Consider the following 16,131-nt stretch of genomic DNA (forward strand, 5'->3'; position numbering starts at 1 on the left):
ACATGGTAAAATAACAGTAGTCAGAGCACTAATACTTTGTCAAACTCTATCCCAGCAGGAAAATCCAGAGATTATGAACTTTAAACGCACTGACTATTATTCTAATAATATATACTAACATTCAAAAGTTTAGAAGTATAGAAATTAATACTTTTATTCTTTAAGGACATTAAATTGACCAAAAGTGACATTAAATACATTTATAATGTTATAAATACAACAAATCAGCATATTAGAATGATTTCTGAAGGATCACGTGACACTGAAGACTGTAATGATGCTTAAAATGCAGCTTTAATCACAGGAATAAATAACATTTTAAAATAGATTCAAATAGAAAACAGTTATTTTAAACCGTAATAATATTTCACAGTATTACTGTATTAATGCAGCCTCTGTGAACCTAAGAGACTTCTCTCAAAAAAAAAAATTCTTACAGACCCCAATTTTTTAAAAGGTAGTTTATATAAATGGACCTTCATCATTTTCACAGTTAACCGTCAAGCACGGGCTGTTTCAGTGCTGGGAGAGGCTGAGTTTACTCACTGATGTCTGCAGGACTTGCTGTAAGGCTGCTGGGTGTGTCTGCTAGCTGAGCTGATATTGACACAACTTCACTTCCAGTGGAACAGGGACCTTCCTTTGATAAAGAAAGCTGAAAACCAAATCAATCAAAAGTGAACAACAGTACAAAATGATGTTAGTAGTAAGCCATCTTTTGTGTATCTTGATATTTACCAATTGCTGGTATGATCTGTGTTCAGCGTCCTTCTGCAGAATGAAGTCTGTCAGTAGTTTCCAGGGTGGGTTTATCAGCAAGTCACTGTCCAGCTCCTCTGGACTGGTCAGCAGTAGCGGCTCCTCTGAAACCCTGAGAATGAAACACTTGAGTTCTCTAATGCAATCTAACCAAGCCATAGATGCTGCTGGAGTGTAGAGGAGCTCTCTGTTCCAGGATCTCTTTTTGCTTTTGTCTTCAGTATAACAAGAAATCAAATGCATCCATGCAATGCATTTGTTAAAAGTTTGGAGTTTTTTAATGTTTTTAAAACAAGTCTCTTATACTCGCTTCTGTGCTTTGATCAAAAATAAGTTGAATTTTCAGCATCATTGTTTAGTTTTTTAGTGTCACATGATCCTTCAGATTTTTTTCTGATGTTTTGTTTTGTTTTTAGAGTTATGTGTATTATTATTATCAATGTTGAAAACAGTTGTGCTGCTTCATATTTTTGTGTAAACCGTGATAGATTGAATTTTTCAGGATTCTTTGATGAATAGAAAATTAATTTGAAACTAAAATCTGTTGTAACATTAAAAATGGATTTACAAAAATTTTGATTAGTTTTGATCATCACAGGAATAAATTACATTTTTAAAATATATTCAAATAATGTATTTTTGATCAAATAAATGCAGCCTTGGTGAGCATAAGAGATTTCTTTTTAAAACATTTGGACAAAAAAAAATGTTTTTAATAAGCCACATCAGCTTCTGCACCACTAAGAAAACTTACAGACGCATATGAAATGCTGCCATGGACAATGGTTAATATGGAATGCATGATAGAATGTAATTCCTTTGAAATAAGAAGTTTATTGTTAAAGTTAATGTTCCGGGGAAGTAAATGTTACTATGGGTAAGTAACTGCTCACTTACCAGACAGCATTCAAGTTGCTTCTGTGTGTTTCTCATCATCAGACCTCTTTTCTTATCTTTGCATCGCTTGTTCTGGAACCAGACGCGGATGACCCGAGGACTGAGGCCTGTCATTTCCACCAGCTGCTCCTTCATGAGGGCGTCCGGTCTGGGATTAGCACTGTAACAGGTCTGCAGCATGTGGAGCTGGGACTCGCTGAGCACCGTCCTCACACGTGTGGATCTCTCTGACCTCCTCGGCATCGATGACCAGGACGGTGTGGATTTGATGCCCTCTGTCAGATACATAATGAGAGGTTTTACCTCAAAGCTTTTTGCTCATTAACACACAGCAAAAATTTGGTTGACATAGTGTCAGCTGTTCTTCCAACATTGAAAAAAAAAAACCATGAAATAAAATGTAATGCTACATTTTTATAAAAGGTTGATATGTTTTTCTTAAATTTTGATAAAGTTTAATAATTTGTAGTGATATATGTTTATAAAATGTTAATAAATTTGTTTGATATTGTTCATAAGTGTTATGTTCAAAAACTCCACTTACCGGATGGATCAACAGCCGCTTTCTGTTGGTTATCTGAGGTACCAATGAATTTGTTAAAAAGCTCATGGTGGTCTGTACAGAGCAGCTGACCGTCCTGCAGAACATACTCATCTCCAGGGACTAACGGACGATTGCAGCCCTCGCATCGAAAACACTGGACGTGATAAATATTCGCTCGTGTTCGCATGACATACTCCTTGCTGATGAAGGCTTTGTGGCATTTTGCACATTTACTGGTGCATAATCTGACAGAAAAAAATAAAGGAGAAAAGAGCCAAGAGAGATTTTTGGAGTTGTTACAGAATGCTATATAGATCACAAACAGTATTTTTTGAATAAAAGAAAATTGCACTTAAGAATACATTGTCTATTTAAAAAAAAATACATGGAAATATAATTAATTATAATAATTATAATTCTAGGGCAAACGACTGTCAATGTAAAATAAATAAATGAATAAACAATAAGATACCTTATCTAATAGACAGTAAAATACTGTTATATATATACATATATATAGATATATACATATCTCTCAATTTACATTCCCAGAATTCTCAGGTAAAAGCTCATATTGGTTTGGTTTTTCACTGAAATATGTTACATCTTAAGTTGTTAAATTAAAGTTTATTGACTTATTTTAGTGTCATGGGTGTTACCATACACTCTTAAAAATAAAGATTCTTTATTGGCATCAGTGGTTCCACAAAGAACATTTTCATTCCACAAAAGGTTCTTTACAGTAGATAAAGGTTCTTTAGATTATTACAATGTTCTTCACACTGAGAAAAACTGTTCACTGAAAGGTTCTTTTAGGGACTCAAAACTGGTTCTTCTACGGCATCGCTGTGAAAAACCTTGTGGAACCTTTATTTTTGAGAGTGTAGTTGTTTACTGATATTTTTTTTTAGGGTTTCTTTATAGGTTCTTATGTGGCATGTGGATGTCGGAGTAGGCTATTATAAAGGTAAAGGTGTTTGGCCCAACACTTAAAACTAAACAATTAAAAACGTTTTTTTTTTTTTATTATTTATTATCCCTTTTGATTTATTGTAACTTACTTCTGAGAAGCAAAGCGGCACGCACCTGCTGTAGTGGTCTTTACAGAAGGTCTTGCCGTCTCTGAAGAAGCAGGTGCAGGACTCATCCAGAGACTGCTGGCACTCCGCGCACTTCAGACACTGCGCGTGCCACTCCAGATCAGGGAAGACCCGCAGGATGAAGCGATCCCGGATCTGATGCCCACAACCCACGCAGCAGGAGCCCAGTTTACTTCCTTTGAGAACACACATTACATTATTAATATGTCTAATCTATCAATTGCAGTGACATTTAACGAAGATACTATAGTTCCTCAAGCATCTCATCTAATGATATAACTGAGTAAAACTTTTGATAAACGATAACTTACTGTTCTGGGGATCTCCCATGTTAGAATTCCGTTATCTTTGATATTAAACACTAAAGAAAAAGAAAGACACATTTACAGGGCCACTAATGTAGGTCTGTCTCACTCACTCACTCCTCTTTATTTATTTGATGAGACGCAGCGTGCATGAGCGCCAATCAGCTGCTCAGTGTTGGGCGGAATCCCCGCCCACTAACACTGCGACACGCCCACTGCAGGTAATATATGGAAAACTATTATTAGCAATAGACTTTTATTATTATTATTCTTTGTACATGACCTTTCCTCATGATGAATAAACACATAAAGGGCATTCATTCATTAAATTTCTTGAAATTAAATAGATTTAGTGGTATTTTCTTATTTTTTTATAAATTGTATATTTTTAAACTTATTTATTTACGTGAGATTTTTGGTCTCATTTTCAATTGCATCTCGGTTGCATTTCTTGAACTTGAATAGATTTAAATATATTTAATGGTATTTTCAGTAACATATTCATAGATTTATGACAGTAAGCACATTGTTTAGCCCTGTTTTGAAATTTTCTGGTATAAAAATATGGATTTATAACATATCTGATCATACAGGCTAAGTGTGTATAAAATGATTGTAGTATGTGAAAGTTCTCTCTCTCTCTCTCTCTCACACACACACACACACACACACACAAATAAATAAGTGCAACGTTCTTGGTTTTTACTATGACTATAAAAATAATAATAAAAATCAATATTTAGGTTGTTACTAAAAAAAAACTTCCTGCAACGTTTAGGTTAGTTTTTGGTTAAAATAACGTTTCTAAAACGTTATTATTTGGTTTCAGAGAGAGAGAGGGGTTTCCACATAATCATTTATTTTAGAATTTATTAATTTCTATAGCTACATTTATTTACAGGAACACTGTTTCATTTATTTGAACCTAAAACACAGAGATCACTTTATTTAGAAAAAAAAAGCCAGGAGGACAACAGCACGTTGTCATTTAAACCAGATTTATCTACTCTGTTAATATAAATTTGTCACCCACAGAAATAGGAAACGCGGGCGTTCTCGTTGACGTCACATTACATGCGTCATTGCGTCATCAATGTCCGCCATATTGAATAAGGAAATAAGAGTGGAAGAGGAGGTACGTCCCGGATGCATGTAAACATCCACGTCAACAGAAAGTGTGTTAATGAATCAGTTATAAAGGGACGGAAGGGCGCAACTATAGACATTATCGGCTCTGGCGGATGTATAATTAAAAGACTGTTAAACCCGGTGGTGTTTTTAGGTTTCTGCAAACAATGACTTCCCTAACGCAGAGAAACTCGGGCCTGGTGCAGAGACGGACCGAGGCCTCGCGTAGCGCCGCCGCCGCGGATAAGGAGAAAAGCCCCGACGAGGATGAGCACGAGTCCCGCCGCGGAGAAGAGGACGACGACGACAAGGGAGACGCTAAAGAAACGCGTCTGACTTTGATGGAAGAGGTGCTGCTGCTCGGACTGAAGGACAGAGAGGTTTGGCGTGACTTCTGTGGCTTTGTTAGGAAGCGGCTAATGTTAGTAACTGGAGGAATAACGTTAGATTAAGTGTCTTAAGAGCAGCTGGTCCTGGAGACCTTCACCATTCAGCCTTCTAGTCGTGTTTTATAATAAAATATGGCTGAAAGTCGACGGTCTCTAGAGCTGTTTAAGTAACATAAAGTGTTCTGTCATAGTTGTGAATTGTGTAACTCTTTACAACTTACTCCTTTATAACAGTTGCAAACAACTTAGCTTGTAAATGTTAGGACAGTAATTTCAAACTGTCACACAAAATGAACGCAGTCAGGACCATAAGTGGCATTAACTTTAAAGTGGTTCAAGTTTAAGACATTTGTTGATTTACGCAAACATGTCAATTTTTTTCTATATCCACGCTAATGATAATAGCAGGATATCTTATGTGATACCTGCTGGTGTTATTCTTAGAATAATAATTGCTTGACTTTTTTTTTTTTTTTTTTGCTCAGGGTTACACATCATTCTGGAATGACTGCATATCGTCTGGACTGAGAGGGTGTATGCTTATTGAACTGGCTATAAGAGGACGCTTGCAACTGGAGGCATCTGGAATGAGGAGGAAAAGCCTGCTATCCAGAAAGGTAGGTTGGTGTGTGAATTTTTTTTTTTTTTTTTTTGCAGCTTGTTTTTCACACGCTTCACACTTTTTTTACTCTTTAAACCTGTTTGTTCTTCAGGTTATATGTAAATCTGATGCCCCCACTGGAGACATGTTGCTAGACGAGGCATTGAAGCATGTTAAAGAGACTCAGCCTCCTGAGACAGTCCAGAGCTGGATTGAGTTGTTAAGTGGTGAGTTGTGAATATATATGATACAACATATATGTACAAGAAGATAAGTTATTTATTTTCACAGGAAAGTTCACAGTTCCAAACCTGTATGACTGACTTTCTTCTGTGAAACACAAAGAAGATATGTTTTTTGTTAATGCAATGAAAACCATTAGTGTCCAGTGTTGTTTTACACCCTGCTGACTTGTTTTGTTTGACCAAAAACTTTTGAAACATTCAGAATATCAACCTTTTGTGTCATGCAGGAAGTGGTAAGGGTTTGGAACTCGTGAATGATGACAGAACTTTAATTTTTGCACTTACAAATGATCTTTTTAAGAATGTGAAACACTGTGCGCAACCCATTCTACTTCTGGGATGTGATGCTTTTTAGAGTGAAATGGAATTTTGATAGAATAAACAGCTATTGGGCTTTTAGTAAAGTGTTCATTAAAGCTTTATAGGCAATGAACCCAAAACTGACCAGCTACAAGGTGAATCTCATTGCAAACACTGATTTGAAACAAAGTATTTAAAAATCTGTAAAGACAAATGTAAAAGCCTGTGTTCTTAATGGCTTTCTGAGTTTCTTTAGGCTTTAGAACTACAAATCCCATGAAGCATTGCGAATGGCACAATAAAATTCAAAACAATGGAGAAATATGAAACTATTCATTTAAAAGGGGACATAACACACACAGTTTCAGCCAGTCTCATGGTAAAGGGATAGTTCTTCCAAATATGTATATTCTGTATTTTTTTAATATTTATGTTTTTGTTGGGTTGATGTTTGAGGAAAGTTCATCTTCAGAACACAAATTAAGATATTTTTGATGGAATCTGAGAGCTCTCTGACCCTCAATAGACCGCAATGATTTTACCACGATCAACGCACAGAAACGTATCAAGGACATCAGTAAAATAGTCCATGTGACATCAGGGGTTCAACCCTAATTTTATGAATCCATGAGAATACTTTTTGTGTGCAAAGAAAACAATAATAACTTAATTTATTCAGCAGTTCTTCTCCCCGAGTTACCTTCTGCCATTTTGGAGAGTACCCCAGAACATTATCAACGTAATGAGCTTCATTTACATTACAACGTTTACATTACGTTTAACGAAAGCACGCGCATGCTGAAAGTAAACAATGTTCATTACGTTGATTAAATTCTATTGTACTCCTCTTCAAAATGGCGAAATGTAAAAAATTAAAATATCTTAATTTGTGTTCTGAAGATGAACGAATGTCTTACAGGTTTAGGTTAATGCTCTCCGAAAACAGTTGTGCTCCTGGAGGCGTCGTGGACAGAGAAAAAAAAAAAATCATGAGCACGCAAAGCTTTTGCATAGTGATCATCTGCAAGCTGTGACATAGATATAAATAAAACAGGGACAAAAACTTTGACTTAACTTTTATTTAATTTGTTTACAAAACTTTCGTCACCGAAATGCCGAGAACAAACACATACTTGCACAACTCAGTTGCTGCCCCGGAGAAACAAACAGCATCCACAGTTCCCTTAATGCTGGGTTCTTTCTCTCACATCCCAAAACACACTTTTTTTATTTTTATTTTATTTTAGTCTAAAAAAAAAAACACAAATCCTTCTCGAGCAAGTCCTGTGCAGCGCTGCTGATGGCTTCAGTAGTCCGAATAACGCATGTTAATGGGTGTGCTCTTAGTTGACCTGTGCTCGCGCTCTTCCTGGAGAAGTGCCCATACAAGGAATCCCACCCTTTATGATGTCATACAGGGCCATACTCAAAAAAAAAAAAAAAACTAAAACCTTTTGAAACTTACACGAACCCTGAAGGGAGCTGATGCAGCTGCAAAGGAGGTTTTTAATCAGGAAGTAAACAAATGTCAAATTCCTCCCACAGAGATCAGACCTATTATTAATCGTTATTAGTGGTTAAATGGATCATAGTTGAACCGTGATCCATACGAACCAAGCCCCCATGGTTCAAAATTTAACCATAATAGAGTATAAGTTAATCATTTTTAAAACATTCCAGAGAGAAAAAGCAAAAGGAAACTTGAATCGTTATTCGTACACATATCTGAACAGACACATACACATAAAGTAATGACAAAATGCCCATCTCGACAATCATTCAGGTAAATAACTGACTGCATGTCTCAAGTGAATGAAAACAGCTGAGAAAGAAATCGGATGTGATGTGTATCATTATATCGGATCCGTGCATCAGGTCTTAAAGGGACAGCTGCCTATAAATACTGCTGCTGTCATTAATGATCATCAAACAACAAAACAGCTGTGATAAAAAATCTATATTTAATTTATACAGTGAACACTCTGCATTGTTATTTTCCCTAATTATTACATTTCTGTATTTGAATATTACCAACCTTATTTTATTTATAACATATTGTGTTGTATTTATCTATGCTTGTAATTTGTGTATTTGTTCTTTTACTTACTGTCTGTTCTCTTGTCTCTTTAATCATGTTTAAACTTCCTTAGTCTAGTAGTATTTGCTGTGGAATCAAAGAAGTACTTTGCTTTAAGTAATAAATGGAAGCGTAATGTGATCCGAACCATGAGATTTGTGATGCGTTGAACCAATAATCGTTATATATTAAATAAGTGGCAAGAAGAGTGGAATACGTGTACAAATAATAAATTACATGAAATACATCTGGAAATTTTACCCGTTGTCGTATAGGTCATACAAGACTGACTCATGCATTTTTGCTTAAAAGTGAAGACCCTGTTTAATGCATGCTCTGCAAGATTCCCCTTTCTGTCAAACATTTTATTGGACTGTCCAGCTTTTAATGTATGTAGAAAACTCTTTTATGAAGTGAACTCACTTAGAGAGTTTTCAAATTTTTATCACGTTAATGTAAAAAATCTTGTGTAATATAACTTATGTTTGGTGGTTGTTTGCTGTTTTTATTGTATTTGTTATACTCATATTTTTTTCATTGTCTTTGCCATGAAAATAGCCTTAGATGCTGACGTAGCATTAAATAAATATATACTATACGAACCCAGAAAGAGTGTATTTTGCACAGAAATACTCCGTCATATACATCCAACGTGTTTTATGAAATGTTTAGCATGAGAATCCAACTCTTTAACAGTGAAAATAAGTCAGGATGCATGAAATCGCATTAGACCTCCCCTATAAATTTGTTGACTGTATCTATGAATAAGAATACATACATAACTACTAATCGAGCCTCATTTACATCATTTGCAGTGCTTCATGGGATTGGAGATTCTTTGCGAGCTCTTTTGGAGCAATTAGCTCACTCCAATTCTGATTGGTGGGATTTTCTATACAGAATCACAAGTAGTAGTTTTTCATCACAAATATTGCTGTTAAACATGATTATTTAAAAAATAAGTTTAAATAATGTGGGCGGATGGCTTCAACAAAAGCATAGATTAACAACCTCAGAGCTCAAAATAGACTTGCCTATTTCAGGTTTATAAGTTATTGTTAAACCTCAATTCCCCTATGGAGAAAATGAATGGGGGTTTTTATTTTCACAACCTGACTGTTGCACTTCATTGGTTCAAATGGGGGAAGTGCTTGAAAAATAGGAGGAATTTGTGGCGTCGCCCAAAATTAAAGATTGCCTCAAAGTGATTTTGATGTCATGTAGACTTTAAGGGTGCTTTCACACCTGTAGATCGATTGCTTTGTTTTCCGAAATGGGGATTCAAATTATTAGTGTTGCTTTTTATTCATGGTGCAGTTCGCTTTCACACGGCAAAGTTTCTAAACAGACCAAAATTGTAAATACAAGTCACATGTGAGTAAACTGTCCTCTCATTGGTCAAAGTTCCATGGTTTATTTTCCAGAATTCTGCTCATAGCTGTCATCCATTAAGATGGAACGACATCAGCTCCGAGGACTTGTTGTTGTGGTTTTTTTTGTTTGTTTGTTTTTTTGTAGCTGTCATTATATCAATTTATCATTTCAGGATTCGTCAGGAAAATATTTTTAAAATGCACCTAACAGTTTCTACAAAGAAGAGCAATCAGACGGCATTATAAAATGAAAAGGCGCGCTTTGATTTTAAATGGCGAAGACCTGCTCACCCACAGATATCACCTGCGTCCCAATGTGCATACTGTCCATCCTAAATTCTACAGTATGTGATATTAGTAATTAGGGGTTGCTCAGACTAATCGACTAGTCGACTTTAATGCTTTGCCATGACACTTTAAGATTTATGTCATTAGTCGCTGGTCCTGTAGAGGGCGCAATGCTTTGTTTTTTAAAAGCAAGTGAATGAATAATTGATGGAGTCTGAATGAGAGCGACAAGAAAGATGTGTGTTTTTATTTTTGTGTATTCTATAATATATGTGGGAGAATGCACATTTAAAACAGCTATAAGTGCAGGTCAGTTAATCTCTGTTCTAATATAATGTGCTGCTGCACGGTAACGCACACACATAGGCTTCAGACAGTGGCATGTACATCATGCGCATATCATGCGAGCACACAATCGTTCAGTACTGAAATGTATTGTCAACACTGTTCTGTGATTTCTCAATAAAATAGATTAGAAACTGAAAGGTTCAAGCAAAACTGAAAAGTTCAAGCATATATTTCTTAACTAAACCCCACAGCTTCCCTACTAGTGGATTGATTCTGACAGGTATTATTATTAATGTAATCTTTACTATGCTACTTTATCTGTATCTGATTTAGATCGAGCAGAAATCTGTGAGAAATATAATGACCCAAAGACAAAGAACTGATAAAATGAGCTGTTATAGGAGCAATAGCCATGTGGGCAGCACTGTTTTATATGCCACAGCTGTGCACAAGGTGTTTGTCACAGCTCCAGACTTATTTGTTCATTAATGACGTCTTCAGGGACTAGTCATCTTCGACTCAACTTTCATCACATAAAAGTCCACTTTAAAAAAAAACAGAAGTCGTTCAACCCCTATTAGTAATTTTCAATACTATTTTGATAGCGTGGATAGTATGCACATTGGGATGCTTATCTACTGCTTTGCATGGAACTTACGTTATTACCCATCATACATTGGATATAGGCTGGTTCATTGGTCCTTTGGATCGGATTGCTTTCTCACTACAACTGAACCGCTCCAGAGTTCGTTTTCAGTTGAGCCGAGACCGCCTCATTCAGGCGATCTCGGGCTGATTGTTTTGGCGCGGATCCGAGCACATTTGCCGTGTTCACGTATGCCCAAACGAACCGAGCTAAGGGGGGAAACGTGCCAGGTTCCGAAACAACGGGCCAGGTATGAAAGCACCCTAAGTTTATTTTATTGCAAATAAGATTGTTGTATAAGACAATATTGACTTGTATAAGAAATTGATTTTGTAAGAATTAAGATTGCTACACATATTAAAAAAAGTACTAGAAATGGGTCCGTCCAGTTGTTCTAGTCATTTCAAGAGCCATTTTTACATTCTGTAGGTGAAACCTGGAATCCGTTGAAGCTGCATTACCAGTTGCGAAATGTGAGAGAGCGCTTGGCTAAGAACTTGGTGGAGAAGGGCGTCCTCACCACAGAGAAGCAAAACTTCCTGCTTTTTGACATGACCACCCACCCGCTCACCAACAACACCATCAAGCAGCGGCTGGTGCGCAAGGTCCAGGAGGCCGTCCTGGAGAAATGGGTCAATGATCCTCAACGGATGGATAAGCGTGTACTGGCGCTGCTGTTCCTGGCACATTCCTCTGATGTTCTAGAAAATGCCTTCGCTCCTCTGCTGGACGACCAGTACGATCTGGCCATGAAGAGGGTGCGGATGCTTCTGGATCTTGAGCCCGAGGCTGAAGCTGCCAAGTCGGGCGCCAACGAGCTGCTGTGGGCGGTGGTGGCCGCTTTCACCAAATGAACCTCCAGAGTAGAGAGAAAGGGACTCAACTTTGTGCTCATGGCATTGAACTCAGACCGCTGGCCCCAAGCTTGGTTGATTCGAACTAATATTGGTGATGGTGATGATGGAAATACAAATTTTGAAGGAGATGACGATGCTGATGATGACGATACTTGGAAAGGGACAGCTTTATCTCATTGTCACAGTTTTGTCTCTGACCTTCACAAAGGTGTTGCCCTGTCTACTTCAAATGGCCAATAGTTGCTACATGATTGCAATTCACTGTGAGGCTTCTTGTAGTTCATGCACTTATAGATCATAAAGTTCACACAAGAACAAAAATTTGCGCTTTGAAGGAGGTGGGTTTTTAAAGGGTCTGTACTTTAATAGGCCGTGACTCTAATCTTAATCCAGATCCTGGTATAATTCAACAGTTATCTCAAACTCCATGTATCTTTGAATGAGGAGCCACTTCTTCTGAACACACAGGCTTGTCGTGATTACATGAAAAGGTCCTGTTTGGGTTGTATTTGCATAATCAGCAGGAAATGTTCTATTAACTTCTGCTACCTGAAATAGGTCTTGAGTTGAAAGAAAATAAATCATTTCACGTTTCAAAAGACTGAAAAGCAAGCATCGGTTATTCTTCGGTGCTTTAAAGATACGTGACCCTGCTTCCATACAAGTCTTCTTTCCAGAAATGCTCGAAGAATAAAATGTTCTAATGTGTGCTAATTTTTAAACACTTTTTTTTTTTGCTTGGCGTTTCACATCAGCCTGTGTATGAGCTGACTATAACTTGATTGGGATTATTATATTACTCTCAGCCTTTTAGTTCTTTGTTTGGCTGATCAAATTTGGTTCATCTCTCCAATACAAGATCCACAGTTCATTCTGACAACGAATGGCTCCGGTTTATACTCTAATACACCACAAACAGGTCAAGGAAGCATTGAGTTCACAAATACACCTTAAATCAAACGTCTGGGTTTAAGTTGCCTCACAACTTCATTCATTTCATGCAAAAGGCCAGTCAAACACTAGCAGAGCCCCAACTTTAATAAAGGCTTTCACTCCCAAGGCCTTTTCATAGTGATCACTGCATTGATGTAGACGTCTCGTCACATATATATGGCTTTCTTCATGTCATAATCTCTCCTCTCGCTATATTTCCAATTTTTATACTATGTTTTTAATCATTTTTATTTTTGTTCCTTCCTTTAGCTGTTAGCAATATTTCAGAGTTATTTGTCCTGTTTTTGGTTGTCTCTTGTTCTGAAAGAGTACAGGTAAAGCACAGGGTAGGGATATGCCCTTCCTGTGTAAGCAAGCAGGTGTTTGACATGATTTACTCTTAGTAAACAATAATTAATGAGCTGTAAAAGTAGAGATTGTGTGAAATAGATGCCCTGATTTGTACATCTGCTTTTTATCATATAATAAAGGAATATCTTTAAGTGCCTGGAAGGTATATGACTATTAGATGTCCTCCTTCTTTGTGTATCACAGATCTTTTATTGTAGATTTTTAGTTTTCAATGCTGTGACTCGAGTTCTAATGAAGTCAATTCTCATTTGTTGTACTGAGAACATGGTGTAAATGTGGCATGATTAGGACCATAACCTCAAGACTGCTTATGCTAAAGGTAAAATTGTACAGTTTTTCCTCCGAACACATCATATATGAGCAGATCAGATAAGATTGAACTGCAAGTTCACCTGTTCATTAAAATGAGTTGATTGTTGATTCAGGATTGCTCTGATGGATTCAGTTCAGTGAAGTATTATGATGTGCTCTTGTCCTCTTGTGAAGTTCGTATTATTAGAAGTCATTATTATGTCAAGTGTCTTCAAGATGGTGAGGTACCTTTTCTACAAACAATTTGGCGTTTTTTTTTTTTTTTTTTACTCCAACGAAAAAACAAGGCGCAAAAATGCACGTCAGGTGTGTATTTACTTCATAAAAATATTAATGAAGCTCCTTTAAATTGAATAATCTATCATAATCGTAGTTTAGGTCTACTATCATATTTTGTACATGCAACTAGTTTTATTATAAATGGAAAAAAGAAATCATTAATTCCAACAAATTTACCATCAAAACAAACACTGAAATGGTTGCACTCAAGGTTTTTGACTCACTGAACAGAACTGGTTAAGTTTAGTCTGGTTAGTCTACGCTGGTTGCACTGTTCTTGATTTGCTGAATAAAACTGAATAAAAAAAAAAACGAGTCAGACTGGCTGTGTTTTACTTTCCAATAAATCAAAAAATTAAGGGACAAATCACACACATGCAACTTGCAAGCAGTTTATTTTGTAGTCTTGATTACATTTAATTAGTTTCAGAAAACACCATAAACATTAGTCAGAAAGTGTTAAACATTTCAGTTGATTTGACAGTAGATTGAGTTATACAGTATAAATATTTACAATGTTATTACTTAAAAATTGTTGCCTATAAGTATTATAGATTTACACATCATAAATAGCCTATATATCATCTGGACAAATTGTGCCCCAAACTTTAACTTTATATTTAAATATAATAATTTAAATGGCTTATAAAAATAGGTAACTCCTTAACTTAGGCCTACATAATTTGCACATTGGGGATCATTTAACAAAAAATAATCTAAATGCAACTGCAGGTCCTCAGAAAAAATAAATAAAGAGTGATCCCTAAATAGAATTTGGACAAGTCACTGTTTAAATGAATTTCACCGCATAACTTATGAAATATCAAGCAAGTGACACCTACATATTCAACATATTCAAAGTTGTTTTGAGCTTTTCCTCAAAAAACAAACAAACAAAAAACACATTATATATAACCCAAATTGGTCTCCAGGTCATTTTTATAGCTAAATGGGGTCAAGTTTCCACGTCTGAAACTGAAATTAGCCATTTATTAGGCTAGGCCTATATGTAAAAAAATAATAAATAAAAAAATCCAGAAGTAGGCTACAAAACAAGGCAACCATTTCACACCATCTGTAATTTTATAGTCTTATGAAAATATATGAGAATGAATAAGCAGAAGTCCTTTTGTAAAGATCTCCACCATTCGACATCATGATTGAAAACTCTTCCTGCTGTTCAAAACCCCTCAGAGAAACCGACCAGAGATAAATATGGCTCAGAAGAGCCCAGAAATGATCCACTGTGTTTGTATGTCCACAAGGACCATCGTATCCACGTCTTCATCTTAGAAGGCCATATTCCTGTTCAACTTTTTCCTGTTGTTGTTTTTGGAAGACGACGCATCTCGTCTTCGGTTATGAACCCTCTTCAGATGTTGGGTCCACGTTGGTTCAGTATCCACGGATTCCTGCCCAAAAAGCTGTCTTTTTCAGCTTTTCCCGTCCGTCTGTAGTTTCCGGAGTTTTATAATGAGCTCCAGCAACCTGTATTTCCAGTTGAGCAGATCTCCGACTCTGCGCAGCTCCTGCGCGCACTCGACAACAGCGGCTTGCTCTGTACGAGGAAGAAATCGAAAGTAAGTCAGTTAGCTTGTTCCCCTGGCTTATTTTACAAAACTTTGTTTTTAAACAGATTTGTCAGTTTGTTTTACCTTTCTTCGCCATCTCAGATCGTAGAGAACTGATACGTTCCGGGGTTTCAAAAGTGTGTAACTTCCTCGTATGAATTCACGAGCGGCGGCTGCTGACTGCGTCTGACTGCGACGAACGCACTTCTGTGAAGTATAGTTAGAAGCCGCGGAGTTAAATAGAGTGACGTAATAAGCATCGTGACTATCTGAGAATTCCCGTCCACGTCACTCTTGATGATGTTTTGTTTACATGGCGTCTACCTGAGAGGGAACCTGTCCGGTTCAAATGATGAACTGTCCACCTTTACTTAGCCTACATAAGCAGTAGCCTACACTTTGTACACTGTGAGAACGATAACGACAAAAATATCTTTTAATTTAAACATCGGGACTTGTTTCGTAAAAAACAACTGAACAGCGATAACACCATGTATAGCGAGGCTATTAATCTCGTAAAAGGCCTATGGGGGAAGATGCCCTTTAAGAACAGTGTGCATTTATTTTTGTGTCATTAATTGAAATAGAAATAAATTATAGCACAAAATGTATTTCTTATTTTTTTTTAAAACTGAATTATTAGAATTATTAATTGCCCCCACCTGGGGCAAGAAAACTCTCAGGTAAAGTTTTACAAAATGCTAAATTAACTAATTCTTAATACTATTTCTATATTTTGTAAAATATCACTAATGTAATATTAACATATATATATATATATATATATATATTATATTATATAGAATATATATATATATATATATATATATATAAAATTTCCATTAACTAAACTGAATAACAAATGAC

General features: G+C 36.3%; 3 protein-coding genes across 3 annotated transcripts; 1 reads left to right on the top strand and 2 right to left on the bottom strand.

Annotated features, from left to right (window-relative positions):
- Positions 1–425: 425 nt before the first annotated feature.
- On the bottom strand, positions 426–3,633 carry isl1b (ISL LIM homeobox 1b; the record flags this gene model as incomplete). The annotated part of the gene is made up of 7 exons (XM_042731982.1): positions 426–655; positions 739–871; positions 1,053–1,056; positions 1,662–1,931; positions 2,201–2,445; positions 3,287–3,476; positions 3,612–3,633. Coding segments are annotated over 7 exons (981 nt in total), but the record flags the coding sequence as incomplete, so codon positions are not given.
- A 1,061-nt stretch (positions 3,634–4,694) lies between these two features.
- Positions 4,695–13,249, top strand: golph3b (golgi phosphoprotein 3b). Its single transcript, XM_042732288.1, has 4 exons — positions 4,695–5,113; positions 5,608–5,739; positions 5,836–5,950; positions 11,370–13,249. Exons 1-4 carry the CDS (start codon positions 4,901–4,903, stop codon positions 11,792–11,794), a joined length of 885 nt encoding a protein of 294 aa, XP_042588222.1. The 5' UTR covers positions 4,695–4,900; the 3' UTR covers positions 11,795–13,249.
- A 1,789-nt stretch (positions 13,250–15,038) lies between these two features.
- Positions 15,039–15,668, bottom strand: pmaip1 (phorbol-12-myristate-13-acetate-induced protein 1). The gene is made up of 2 exons (XM_042732289.1): positions 15,349–15,668; positions 15,039–15,251 (listed from the first exon to the last, which is right to left on the bottom strand). Exons 1-2 carry the CDS (start codon positions 15,359–15,361, stop codon positions 15,127–15,129), a joined length of 138 nt encoding a protein of 45 aa, XP_042588223.1. The 5' UTR covers positions 15,362–15,668; the 3' UTR covers positions 15,039–15,126.
- Positions 15,669–16,131: the final 463 nt, after the last annotated feature.

Source organism: Cyprinus carpio, chromosome B10, assembly GCF_018340385.1.
Source record: "Cyprinus carpio isolate SPL01 chromosome B10, ASM1834038v1, whole genome shotgun sequence".
In the NCBI taxonomy this organism is placed as follows: domain Eukaryota; kingdom Metazoa; phylum Chordata; class Actinopteri; order Cypriniformes; family Cyprinidae; genus Cyprinus; species Cyprinus carpio.